The 13692-nt window shown below is 48.3% G+C and overlaps 1 protein-coding gene across 1 annotated transcript; it reads left to right on the top strand.

Moving 5' to 3' along the window:
- Positions 1-3436: 3436 nt before the first annotated feature.
- UQCR11 (ubiquinol-cytochrome c reductase, complex III subunit XI) lies at positions 3437-12840 on the top strand. Its single transcript, XM_075903253.2, has 3 exons — positions 3437-3543; positions 5568-5710; positions 12574-12840. Exons 1-2 carry the CDS (start codon positions 3494-3496, stop codon positions 5686-5688), a joined length of 171 nt encoding a protein of 56 aa, XP_075759368.2. The 5' UTR covers positions 3437-3493; the 3' UTR covers positions 5689-5710; positions 12574-12840.
- Positions 12841-13692: the final 852 nt, after the last annotated feature.

The following is a 13692-nucleotide window of genomic DNA, read 5'->3' as shown; positions in this document are numbered from 1 at the left end:
GTTTCTTCCACTTCTTTCTTTCAAAGAAGCATCTAGACTGTTGGCTCCAAATCACCGATTCTCTCTGTCTCTTACTCGCCCTGATCCCAAGAGCAGTGCTTGTAGAATCTGCTCATTCCTCCCTGGGGGAAGGGGAGGAAGAACAATGCCGGGAGCTAGCACAGAGTGCTGCTGCTGCCCCAAGGAGAGGGTGGGTGTGTACTCCCACTGAGGGCTGGCCAGCTCTGTTGGTTGGTGTTGGGGGGGGAGAACAGGGCTTGGCCTCACCTTCTCCTTCCCTCTGTGGAACTGACTGAGCCACGTGGCATGTCAGGCTTTGGTTGCCTCTTCAGTACAGAGCGCGTCTCTTGAGGAGGCACTCGGATGCAGGTCATCATGGGGGGCAGGGACCAGCTCTTTCTTCTCCATTTGTGCAGCACTGAACGCACTGTGGTCTGGTCCAAGGCTGTGACTCCTAGGTACTATCACAGGAAATGAAATAAGGGGAGGTAGGTATAGAAGACAGTGACGGAGGCACAGGCCTTGATTGAGTTCCTAGCTCTGCCACAGACTTTCCTATGTGCCCCTGGTCAAATCACTTGCTCTAATTTGGGCCTTAATTTCCCATTACCCGGTGAAAGATGTTTCCCCTCCTCTTGATGGGGCTACTTCCTCTGCAGTTTGTGATATTAAGGTGAGCAAGTAAGTATTTAGATGCTGGCTTGAAAAGCTTTTCTCTCTTCCCAGCTCTGCGAGTCTCGGACTGTCTGGAGCAGGGCTCTGGAATTGTTTCAAATTCTTTTTTTGGTTTTGTTTAAACAAAGTAACATTAAGCATTGAGTTGTTTCCTTCTGCACCCTCCTCTCCCCCCACCCCTGAAGTACAACCTCTAATCCTAGCCTGGGGCTCTCCAGAACCAGCCCTAGAGCCACCGATTACTTGAGGCTCCATTTGCTGAGCTAGGACTCCCATTCCACAGGTCTCCTGGTTTTCAACTGTGGTGAAATGCAGTTGTGTCTAACATACCTGTATTAACAAAACTGACGTTGGCAACTTGCTGGCCCGAGGGGCCGGGATTGGCCTGGTGGGTGGGGGAGAAATGATGGAGCAGATGGATCAGGCTTTTGACACAGACCCCCATGACATTCTCAGAAGCAAGACAGGGAAAAGTGATCCAGAGGAAATTGCTATTTGGTGAGTGCTGTGATTAACGGTTCACCGCCAAACTGGGGGGATGTATCTAGTCCTGCATCTGGTACTAGGTGCCTGAGACACTGGGTGAAAGGAATGGGGGTGGGGGACACAGGGTGAAGGCAACCCAGGGCAGGTAGAGAGTCTGCCATGGCTCCTCACAGCTGCCACTTTTGCTCCTCCTGACTTAGCTTTGCTCAGGTAGGGCAGCAGCTTGGAGCCACAATAAGAGCAAGGCAGGCAGATGCAGGGACCCTCCACCTGCCTGCTAGAGCAGAAGAGGGGCTGAGAGCAGTCCCCAGCTGCATCCCCCTCCCCCAGGCTCCCTGCTTGGCTGAGAACAAGTAGAGGGCCTGTGATTTCACACAAGCTCCTCACAGCTGTCCACAGGGCTTTCCCCAACTTGGGCCTCAGTCCAGCCCACGGTGTAGAGCCCTGGATATCTGCAGATAATTTTTACGGACCAGAGATCAGATGTAGATACTGTGATGTAGTGGGGGTACCTTGCTGATTGCTATGCTGGGCAGTGGGCTGTGAGTGACCTCCACTGGCTGCTGTCTGTAGCACTACCCAGCAGGGCAGGGGGTGAGTCATTATGCAGAAAGGAACTCTCAAATTTTCTGATCAGCTACCCCCCAGGGAGAGAAACAAAGGAAGGTGGAATGCCACCCCTGGCTGGGGGGCAGGGCTGGAAGAGCGTTAGTTTGGGTCTGGGAATCAGGAGAGAAGGAGCTAGGGAGGGGGCTGGGATTGTAGGGCTCAGCCACCCCCCATCTCAAGGGGGGGTTCTGAGGCCTCCTAGCCCCAGTTCCTGTGACCAGATTACATCTGTGCTGTGCTGTATCCTGGAGAAGCAATAAACTCCCTGGCTACGTCTACACTGGCCCCTTTTCCAGAAGGGGCATGTAAATTTCACCAGTCGTAGTAGGGAAATACGCGGGGGATTTAAATATCCCCCGCGGCATTTAAATAAAAATGTCCCCCGTTTTTTCCGGCTTTTAAAAAAGGTGGAAAAGAGCGTCTACACTGGCCCAGATGCTCCGGAAAAAGTGCCCTTTTGTGGAGGCTCTTATTCCTACTTAGAGTGGATTTTAGCCTGACTCCCTGTTGGGGAGGCAATCAGAGTTGCCCACTCTGGCAAATATATTGGGTGGATGATTTGGCTTCTACAGAATTTCTCCCCTCCACCTTAGTCCAGTAATTGTTTGCTTTGAACCTACGAGTCAACCTTGCCCCTGGCCCTAGCAAAATTCCCACATCAGTTCAGACTCTCCTCTGGGGTTCCTCATCCCCTACTCTTCCAAGCCTAAGAGATTGCAATGGCATCCCCTCAGGGATGAGGAGTGGGATGCAGCTCTTGTGCCTTTTCACTCCCCTGTGTCCCTTCTCAGGCCAGGTGTTGGTGTGTGTTGTGGTCGAGGGGATTGAAAAGTGGCTCACAGAAGGGAGGTGGACCATATTAGCTCTCCTCTCTCCTTCCTGAGAAAAGGGTGGGAGCAGGCAGCCAGTTCAAGAGCTCAAATTCGCTAGCAGACTGGCACATCCTGCATTTGGGGGAGACTAAGCTACAGCCCTGCCCAGCCAAGCCCAGGGCTAGTGAAACGGCCTTGAGAGTTGGAAATGCTGAATGCCAGCGGGGCATGAACTGGGGGCAGAGGCCACGACCTGGGTGTGAGCCTTGGGGGCAAGAGAGAATGGTCAGCAACGTGGGCCCAGCTTGGTTACTGTGCTGCCAGCTTGCCCGCGACCTGTTTGTCTCAAAGCCCAGCCTGGGGGTCCTGGGGCGCTGGGAGCCTCCCCCCCCCCCCTTTTCTTTCTCAGTACATTTCTGGCCCTTGGGGTGGGGCGAAAAGTTGGGAAACGTGGCCCCTGCTGGTGCCAACAGCCAGACGGGGGGTGACTGGCCCGGATTTAGGATTTGTAAAAGTCTGGTGATTTTTAAGCCAATCTCGTGTTTTGGGGGGTGGGGATCCCGATGTATGAACGGGGGGGGGGGGGTAGGCGGGCTACTATGGGGGGGGAGGGGCAGGGGGTGTGAAGGGGGGTCGGAGGGGCGTGGCTAACGGGGGTTGGGGGATAACTGGGAGCTCGAGGGTGACGGGGATTCGCGATCATAATTCATCACGGAGGTTAGGTGGCTAGTTCGTTTTTCTGATCAGGCGGCGCCAGGGCAGCCCTGCCCGCCCCCGGCGCGTGGGTCCTTGGCCGCTCCGCGGCGCAGCGTGGGTAGGCGGGGCGGGTCCTGCTTGGGGCCGCGTCGCAGGCGCATGCGCAGAAGGGGTGACTTTCAGGCCGGCGGCCGAGCCACTGCGCTGGCGGCAGGATGCTGAACAAGCTCATGGGGCCCCGCTATGCCCAGCTGCTCCGCACCTGGTGAGCGTCCGGGGCCCCGCCCCCCCCGGGACCCCCGCCCCCCCCTGCCCCCCCCCCCACCCCAGGACCCTCTTTCAGGGGCCCCTCCCCTGGGGCGAGCCCGCCCCCCCCCCCACCCCGGGACCCTCTTTCAGGGGCCCCTCCCCTGGGGCGAGCCCGCCCCCCCCCCCGCCCCGGGACCCTCTTTCAGGGGCCCCTCCCCTGGGGCGAGCCCGCCCCCCCCCCGCCCCGGGACCCTCTTTCCCAGGGCCCCTCCCCTGGGGCGAACCTCTGGGCCTCTCTCTGTGGCGCCTGGTACTTCCGCTGGGCCCTTGCTCTCTGCCTTGATGGGTCAGTAGCCCCACTCCTGCTGCGCGATGGGGGGGGATTTCCCCTCTCTGGGGTCTTTCCCCTCCCAGATGCCTTTCCATCCTCGGGGGGGCTCCTTCCTGTTTCACTGCTGCCTGGCTGTGAGGTGAGGGTGGGCTGTGAAGTCCAGTTCGCTTTGGGCCGTTAGCTGCTCTGCTCCTTTAGCAGGGAGAGGGAGTGCATGGAGGTGACCCACCTGCTCTTGCCGCCTTCTCCACGGTTTGCTTTTAGCTATCGCTTTTCCGAGGAGAAAATGAATGCTAATTGTGGGAAGGAGAAAAGACAAGGAGATGGGGTTCTATTCAGTTTAAACAAAATACAGGACTATGTAGCACTTTAAAGACTAACAAGATGGTTTATTAGATGATGAGCTTTTGTGGGCCAGACCCACTTCCTCAGATCAAATAGTGGAAGGAATATGAGGAAGTGGGTCTGGCCCACGAAAGCTCATCATCTAATAAACCATCTTGTTAGTCTTAAAGTGCTACATAGTCCTGTATTTTGTTTCAGCTACCCTAGACTAACACGGCTACATTTCTGTCACTATTCAGTTTAGTTATTGTGCAGTGACCTTGAGATAAAAGATCTAAATTTCCATGTACCTAGCATGCAGTCAAGTATCAGAGGGGTAGCCGTGTTAGTCTGAATCTGCAAAAGCGGTGAGGAGTCCTGTGGCACCTTATAGACTAACTGAAGTGTAGGAGCATAAGCTTTCGTGGGCAAAGACCCACTTCGTCAGATGCATGCAGTGTTGCTCAGAGACCACAGAAAAAGGTGTCAGCTTGTAACGGAGGTAGTATAATTACTCTAAAACTACCACCTTGGTGTATGTTGGCAAAGATTTATTGGCAGATTTTGTGGTCTGGTAACTTTAAACTACTTGATGAATCAGATGCTGTTTCTTCTAGGATCTGGCCAGTGCTTCTCATTTTACTTGAGGAAAAAATTGCAGGCAGTTTTGTTGTTGTCAGTATTCTGTTACAAAGTAACTGTATACTTTTTTTAGTTCAGCTAACATAAGTCTTGGCCCAGTTCTAAATACTCTACCTAGCTAATAATGAGTGAACTAAACTGTGTTTTAAATAGGCTAAAACATAGTTTCCTAACTCTAGCTTTCTCTCTCCCTAAGGCCTAACACAAGTCAAACAAATTATTTTGAGGAAGTTCTATATTCTGCAGGTGGTTAAACTAGACAATCACAGTAGTATCTTCTGGCCTTATAATCCATGAATGTCTAACTGCAATTAAAATTTGGCCCAGGCTGTTTTCTGGCTTAACCATCTCTAGCGAGATGCAGGGATTTAGAGATTCCTGTACAGTGTTTACCACCCAACCTTGCAGTGATGTGCTAGAGCATGAGAACCTGAAGCTGACTACAAATAGACGTGACAAGGTGGATAAGTTAATATCTTTTATTGGGCCAAGTTGATCTCCATGAAAGGAGTAAGGTAAAAGCACTGGGAACCTGTTTACACTGGTATTTTACAGTGCTGTAACTTGATGCACTTGGGGGGGAGTGTTTCGCACCTCCGAGTGAGAAAATTACAGCACCATAACTTGCCAGTGTAGACCTGTCCTATGATTCCGTAAGTAAGCAGCAGATGCTTATTGCTAATGTAGCTGATGAGAAACATCCCTCTTCTACATATCTAAATGTTTGTATCTGTGTTCTACAGGACCGCCACATTGACTACATGGGGCACCGTAGGCGCTGTGGGATTGGTATGGGCCACAGATTGGAGATTGATCCTTGACTATGTTCCCTACATTAATGGCAAGTTTAAGAAAGATGAGTAAACTGCTGTTCTTCCCTCTAATGGTAAGTCTTCTGTTTTGTATTTATCAGGAGTGACTTGTGTACATTTTGTGGTTACATGCTATTTGATTTCACTGCGAACATAGAATCTAGCAATTTGAAACTGTAATATTCTGTCCAATAGCTAGTCCTCAAAGAGAACTGTTGTGCTTTATCATGTAATTGTCTTCCTTGTACTGCGAGTAAGAGATGGCATTCTGACACTCTAGATAAAAAATTGTCCAATCCAGTTACATTATTAGTGCATCTCTGTGGAAACTAGCTAGTTATATTATTCTTCAGAGTGAGCCAGTGTAGTGTAGTGGATTTTTCTCAGTGTAAGTGTTCCCAGCTGTAAAAACACAGATAATATGTCACAAGGGTGTTAGCAGGATTACTTGATCCTTTATAGCAGATCTACTCAACTTTGGAAGCTCTGGGGGCCACAATGATACTCATAGCACATGTTGAAGGCCGCAACTTAAGTGTGGTTGCATATACATGCAAATATATATGCAAACAGATTCTTTCACACTGAGGGGCATGAATACAAAGATTAAGATGAGACTACACAACATTTAAGTCAGTTTTGATTATATTAATAAAATGCAGTATTTACCCCATTTCCACTCATATGACAGCACTTTTAATGAGCAATGACAGTCCAGGAATTTAACTACTAAATCGCATATCAACAGAAGACCATTATATTGAATACTTTTTTGTTTTGGCTCCTGCCTGTGGGCTGTGTTGAGCCCTGCGTAAACAAAAACTGCATTGCAGGCCGCAAACAAATGGGCCACATGCAGCCCGTGGGCCACGTGTTGAGTAGCCCTGCTTTATAGTGTCAAAGGGTGTTAAAGTTCTGCAGAAGAGCTCACAGTAATTACAATTATAACATGCATGTTCTGAGCTGATCTGCATTTAACTTCCTTACCTTGTCCATCTCTTTCAGCTAAGGATCCATCTCTTTCAGCGAGTAGTCAACTAACCCATTCTTTTTAGGTGACAAATCTGAGGAGTTGTCCCAGATTCAGGTGTCATTAGAGGAAGTTTTGGAACAATTGGAAAAACTTAACAGTAACAAGTCACCAGGACCAGACGGCATTCACTCCAGAGTTCTGAAAACTCAAATTTGAAATTGCAGAACTATTAACTGTGGCTTATAAGCTATTCTTTAAATCGGCTTCTGATCAACAAACATGTGGACAAGGGGGAATCCAGTAGATATATAGTGTACTTAGGTTTCCAGAAAGCCTTTGACAAAGTCCCTCACGAAAGGCTCTTGAGTAAAGTAAGGGCATGGGCTAAGTGGAAAGGTCCTCTCGTGGATTGATAAATGGTTAAAAGGCAGGAAACAAAGGGTAGCAATAAATGGTAAGTTTTCAGAATGGAGAGTGGTAACTAGTGTCCCCCAAGGGTCTGTACTGGGACCAATCCTATTCAACCCCTTTCTCCAGATTATTTATAAACAGCGAGGTGGCAAAATCTGCAGATACCAAACTCTTCAAGATAGTTTGGTGAGATCTTTTTGAAACTCTTCACAGTTTGCTTTGATCTTAACTAAGTGATTGGGCAACAAAATGGCAAATGAAATTTAATGTTGATAAATGTAAAATAATGCACATTGGAAAACGTAATCCCAACTATACATACCATAGACACTAATTTAGCTACAGCTACTCAAGAGAGCTCTTGGAGTCATTGTGGATAGTTCTCTGAAAACATCCACTCATTGTGCAGTGGCAGTCAAAAAAGCAAACCATGTTAGGAACCATTTAAAAAAAGGATAGAGTAGAAGACCAAGAACATATTATTGCCTCTATATAACACCATGGTATACTCACATCTTGAATACTGTGTATAGATGAGGTCGCCTCATCTCAAAAAAAAAAAAAAATACTGGCATTGGAAAAGGTTCAGAAAAGGGCAACCAAAGCGATGAGAGTGTTTGGAACGGGTACCATATGAAGAGAGATTAAAAGGACTGGGACTTCTAACCTTAGAAAAGAGGAGACTGAGGGGGGCTATGATAGAGGTCAATAAAATCATGACTGGTGTGGAAAAAGTGAATATGGAAAAAGTTAATTACTTGTTCTCATAATATAAGTAGTAGGGGTAACCAAATGAAATTAATAGGTAGCAGGTTTAAAACAAAAGGAAGTTTTTCTTCACATAGTGCGTGGTCGGTCTGTGGACCTCCTTGCCAGAGGAGATTGTGAATGCCAGGACTTGAGCAGGGTTCAAGAAAGAACTAGATACATTCATGGAGGTTAGATCCATCAATGGCTATTAGCAGGGCTCGACAAACCTCTGATTCTACTCACCCATGGCGAGTAGATTTCAGCCGGTCGCTCCGTGCGCCCCGTTCACCGGCGCTGCGCACATCCGCAGTGCTGGTCTGGTGCATGCGCGGTTGCGGGGCTGGCGAGTGCTCTCGCTGTGGTTTGTCAAGCCCTGGCTATTAGCCAGGATGCGTAGGAAGAAAGAACTGTTGATGGAGAAAGATCAGGTTAAGAACTATTTAGCAAAGCTAGACAGACACAAATCCATGGGTCCGGATTTAATGCATCCGAGGGTACTGAAGGAGTTGGCTGATGTAATTGCAGAGCCTTTGGCCATTAGCTTTGAAAACTTGTGGAGATCAGGAGAGGTCCCTGATTGGAAAAAGGCAAATGCAGAGCCCCTCTTTAAAAAAGGAAAGGACAATCCATGGAACTAACTACAAACCAGTCAGCCTCACCTCAGTCCCCAGAAAAATCATGGAGGGGATCCTCAAGAAATCAGTTTTGAAGCACTTGGAAGAGGGGAAAGTGATCAGGAATAGTCAACATGGATTCACCAAGGGCAAGTCCTGCCTGACCAACCTGATTGCCTTCTATGACCAGGTAGCTGGCTCTGGGGAAGGTGGGCGACATGGTATACCTTGACTTCAGCAAAGCTTTTGATACGGTCTCCCACAAGTTAGGGAAATATGGATTGGATAAATGGGACTGTAAGGTGGCTGGAAAGCTGGCTAGATTGTTGGGCTCAACAGGTTGTGTTCAACGACTCGATGTCTGGGCACTCCGCTTGAAACTGATCACCAGGCAAAGATCAGATCTAGGGGTGGTTTTGTTCAACATCTTTATTAATGACCTGGATGAGGGGTTGGATTGAACCCTCAGCAAGTTTGTGGATGACCCTAAGGGAGGGGGAAAGGTAGATCCATTGGAGGACAGGGATAGGGCCCAGATTGGGCCAAAAGAACTCGGATGAAGTTCAACAGGGATAAGTGCAGAGTCCTGCATTTGGGACAGAAGAATGCCAAACGCTGCTACAGGCAGGGGACTGACTAAGTAGCACTTCAGCAGAAAGTGGATGAGAAGCTGGATACGAGTCAACAATGTGCCCTTCTAGCCAAGAAGGCTCATGGCATATTAGGGTGCATGGTATTGCCAGCCGATCTAGAGAAGTGATTATTCCCCTTTTGTTTTTCTGCATTGGTGAGGCCACATCTGGAGTATTGTATCTGGGCTCCCCCAGTATAGAAATGATGTGGACGCATTGGAGAGGGTCCAGCAGAGGGCAATCAGAATGATCAGGGGGCTGGAGCACATGACCTATGAGGAGAGGCTGAGGGATTTGGGCTTATTTAGTCTGCAGAAGAGAAGAGTGAGGGGGGATTTGAGAGCAGCCTTCAATTCCCTGAAGGGGGTTTCCAAAGAAGATGGAGAGAGGCTGTTCTTAGTGGTGGCAGATGGCAGACTGAGGAGCAATGGGCTCAAGTTGCAGTGGGGGAGGTCTAGGTTGGATATTAGGAAAAACTTTTTCCCTAGGAGTGTGGTGAAGCACTGGGCTGGGTTCCCAAGGGAGGGGGCAGAATCTCCATCCCTAGAGGTTTTTAAGTCCCAGCTTGACACCGCTCTGGCTGAGATGGTTTAGTTCGTTTGGCCCTGCTTTGGGCAGGGACTGGACTTGATGACTCCTGAGATCTCTGCCTGCCCTAGGATTCTATGAATGGTGTCCCTAGCCTCTGTCAGAGGCTGAGAATGGGTGATGGGAGAAGGGGTTGCTTGATGCTTTCTCTGTTCTGTTCACTCCCTTTGGGGCATGTGGCATTGGGCCACTGTCAGAAGGGTTAGATCAGGATTACTCAACTTTGGAAGCCCCGGTGGCCACAATGTTACTCTCAGCACACGCCGAGGGCCGCAACTTTAGTGTGGTTTCATATACATGCAAATAGCTCCTTTCACACAATGCGCTGGTGCTCCCAGCACATCCTTCCTGGGGGCCAGAAATGTCAACACCCTGTACCTGTCTGTTCCAGCCAGCCCATGCACTTGCGTCTTTCAATGCTCACCCCACCTGGGAGACGCCTCGCTGTTGTGGAGCTTGTTCCCAGTGGAGGCCATGTGTTGAACCCCGTGTAAACCCAAACTGCACTGCGGGCCACCAACAAATGGGCCGCATGTTGAGGAGCCCTAGGCTAGATGGACCTTTGGTCTGATTCAGTATGGCTGTTCTTATGACTAGTCAACTAGTCCTATGACTAGGCTGTTCTTATTGGTTAGTCAAGTTGATTATTCGCACTCCCCCTCCTTTTGCTGCCTCTGCCTGGCCCTGACTATATTTAGACTGCAGAGCCGCAGCGAGGGGGGGAGGTCCCGGACCTGGCGTGAGCCGGGCTGCCTTCCCTTATCGACTAATCGATTAGCCAGTTAACTGCATCTTAACATCCCTATTTTCAGATTTTTTTTAAGTAAATGTAAAGGTATTGTGAAGATTTCCCTTGGATTAAGGAATCACCAATCCAAAAGGGTTGGGGAAACAGTTGTCTGGGGAGAGTTCTGCATCTTGATATCTTTCCGTGGAAGAGACAATTGTATTTATGGTGCTTGATCCTATGGCATCTTGAGATAATTTCCTTTTGTTAAACACCAGCATATTTATCCAGCGCAGCTTGGGTCCTCAAGGGCAGGGAGCTGGGGTTGTGGGGGATGAGAGAGTCAGGGTTGGAGGGGCTCTGGGCAGGGGGGTAGAGGGGAACAGAGGCAAAGATTCCTACTAGGCCTGCTAGCTCTTCCCCTACCTGTCCCTGTCGGGGAGTGAGAGCAAAATTTGCAGGGGCAGATGAGCTGTGCTGCTCAGAATGAGGAATGCCACCAACTGTGCACTTCCCTCGCTTCCTGACAAGGGGAAGAGCTAGCAATGTCCCCTTCTCACACCCACCACCTGTCCTTCCTAAAGGGTTCCTGTGAGGTGGGAGGCTGGGGCAATCTCGGAGGGAGCTGAGGTGTGCTCCTAGCCATCCCCTTTCACCTGCCTGGGATTCTTCTCTCTTCTGTTTGATTTTATGAGAAGCAATCCCATTCCAGGCACATCCCATTGTCCTGGCACAACCAAACCCTGACCTTGCTTTAAGTTATCATAAGAGGAAGCTGTACACTAAATTTGGTGGTCCTGGCTCTTACCAGTTAGGAGCGTTCTTAGTCACTCTCTAATATATAGTTGACTGCTGGTTGTGTGGGGATTTTTGAATCTGAAAACACAGAACACATCATTAGAAACTAGGGAAAAAATGCTGTTTTCTTTTTAATAAAGAATAAAATTTTCCTTTAAAGTATTTGTAAAGGAGATTTGGTTCATTTTACTGCGTTCCGCTATGTCACCTCACTTAAAGTGCAAGTTCTATTAGTAGCTTCATGAGGGGAACACAGTTCGGAATGGGGGCTAGTGTAGTGGTTCCCAGCCTGTGGGGTCCGTGGCGGTGCTGTGGGGGGCGGGGATCCGCACGGAGCCTCTTGCAGCCAGCATGTCCTTCAACCCACGTTGCTTCCCGCAGCTTGGGAAGCAGCACGGGCTGAGGGACTTGCTGGCTGCTGGCACAGAGACTCTCAGCTCAGCTGAGAGGCTCCGTGCCAACAGGCAGCATGTCCTTCAGCCCGTACTGCTTCTCCAGTGGGCTGAGGGACGCTGCTTGGGAAGTAGCATGGGCTGGGGGGTGTGCACGCTGCAGGCAGAGCTATATTGTTTGCGGGGGAGGGGAGGGGTCCGTATCCTTGAAAAGGTTTGGAGCCACTGGGCTAGAGTGTTAATGTGGGATTGATTTTACTTCTAAAAGTTGATAAATTGCTCTAGGAAACTTAGTGCGAAGTCATTTGCCATGCTAATTGTTGAGCCTGTTAATGGAAAGGCTCTAAAGTTGTGCTACAGAACCTAAATTAATGTAATACGCCTTTACTCCACTTGAAGGAAGGGGCAATAAATACATGCAAGTGGATGAATGTGCACTATGATTTCAGGAACATGTCAATTAATGGCATTGACATGGATCATATTCAATTTGTATTCTACACATTGCATTTAGAAGCAGAAGTTTGATCTATAGTTGTAAGATCAGGGAGAAATTGCTTGTGAATCTGAAAGTGGAAGGTAACTGGGTAAAAGTGATCATGCAGTTACAGGTTTCATGATCCTAACAAAAAGAAGGAGCAAGAGCCACAGAATAAGGACCATGAGCTTCAAAAAATTCAGACTTTAACAAAGTTGGAGAACTGGTAGGAAAGATCCTATGGGAAGCAAATCTAAAAAAGAAGAGTTCAGGAATGCTGGCAGTCTCTCAAGGACACAATATTCGTGTACAACTCTAACCCATTCCTATTCAAAGGAAGGATGAGAAGACTATATCAGGAGTGCCTTAATGATCTAAACATCTAAAAGAAACCCTACAAACATTGCAAAGGAGCAATGTGAAAGAACAGCATGTAAGAACAAAATGTGTGAAACCTAGCAAGGGACATAAAAGGTGATAAGAAATGGTTGTTTAAATACATTAGGTGCAAGAGAGTGATGAAGGAAAGTGTGAGTGCTTTGCTTATTAACTGTTTGGTTCTTTTTAATCATAGGAACCATGGGCTGGACTGGGTGTATTGGATCCATTCTTCCTCCTGGAGACCCTAATCTGATGTGAATTTGAAATGCTCATTGTGGACTTCAGAAGAGGCCGTGATGTTACTTAATCTCTACTGAACAGTTATGAACAGTCACATTTGATTTAACATGCTGGCTGCACAAATATGTGAATATGCTTCTGGGTTACTTTCACAGAAGGTCTCATTCTGATGAGCTGAATTCATAAAACAGATGTACAAAATAAATTCTAAACTGAATAACTTGTGGTAAGTTGACCCTTCCTTGTGGAAGCTATTCTGAAGAAAGGTATCTTCTTTGGGCTGCATATTACCAGCCTTTGGCAGCTCACTTGGGTTATGTGATGGAGGTTAAACTTAAATTCATAACTCTCAAATGCAATCTGAGAAATGACTCTCGTCCTCCAACCATTAGTGCCATTAACATGGATCCAAAGTATTCAAATGTTCAATTTCTGTAGAGTCCTCTGATGGTTTACTTCTAACAGCTGGTGCTGTAAAGTAGCATGATAATTCCACTGAAAGGGTAGGTAACTGAAACTTCAGTATTCCAATGACCAGGGCTCGACATACTGCTGATTCTGCTTGCTCATGGCGAGTAAATTTCACCCGGTCGCTCCGTGCTCCCCATTCACCGGCACTGCGCGCATGCACGGTGCGGGGCTGGCAAGCAGCTTTCACCGCCGTTTGTCAAGCCCTACCAATGGCTATTTCATTACAACTGAATTAACTTTAGTGTACCTTACCTTATGAAAAATAAACATGTGATGGAACAATCTAACACCAGCACACTTTTTAGATGGAAATTCCTCAAGCAGTTGAGGAGGGGGAAGGAGTTGGGATTTGTGATGGCACAGTCCTTTGTGCCCTCAACTCAAATAGCAGAAGCATCAAACATAACATGTCAGTCAGGCAGGGTTGTCCTGATGGGTTCCTGACACGTCTTCTGTTCCATCAATGATGATAAACTTTCGCCTGCATGCATGTGCTCCCCTGTCTAATCTGTTAGCTATGCACAATTAGTCAACATGACAGTGTCCAAGAGAGCCCCCAGAGACCACAAATCAGATAAGGATCGAAAGCATCCGGCTAGGT

Source organism: Pelodiscus sinensis, chromosome 32, assembly GCF_052426305.1.
Source record: "Pelodiscus sinensis isolate ZL-2025 chromosome 32, ASM5242630v1, whole genome shotgun sequence".
NCBI classification, from domain to species: domain Eukaryota; kingdom Metazoa; phylum Chordata; order Testudines; family Trionychidae; genus Pelodiscus; species Pelodiscus sinensis.
This window is presented reverse-complemented; position numbering and strand designations above follow the sequence as displayed.

Excerpts from the sequence above, each read along its gene's own strand:
- UQCR11 (XM_075903253.2), top strand. The coding sequence starts at position 3,494 with ATGCTGAACAAGCTCATGGGGCCCCGCTATGCCCAGCTGCTCCGCACC. Across the intron at positions 3,544-5,567 it reads GCCCAGCTGCTCCGCACCTG|GACCGCCACATTGACTACAT; the intron begins GTGAGCGTCCGG and ends TGTGTTCTACAG.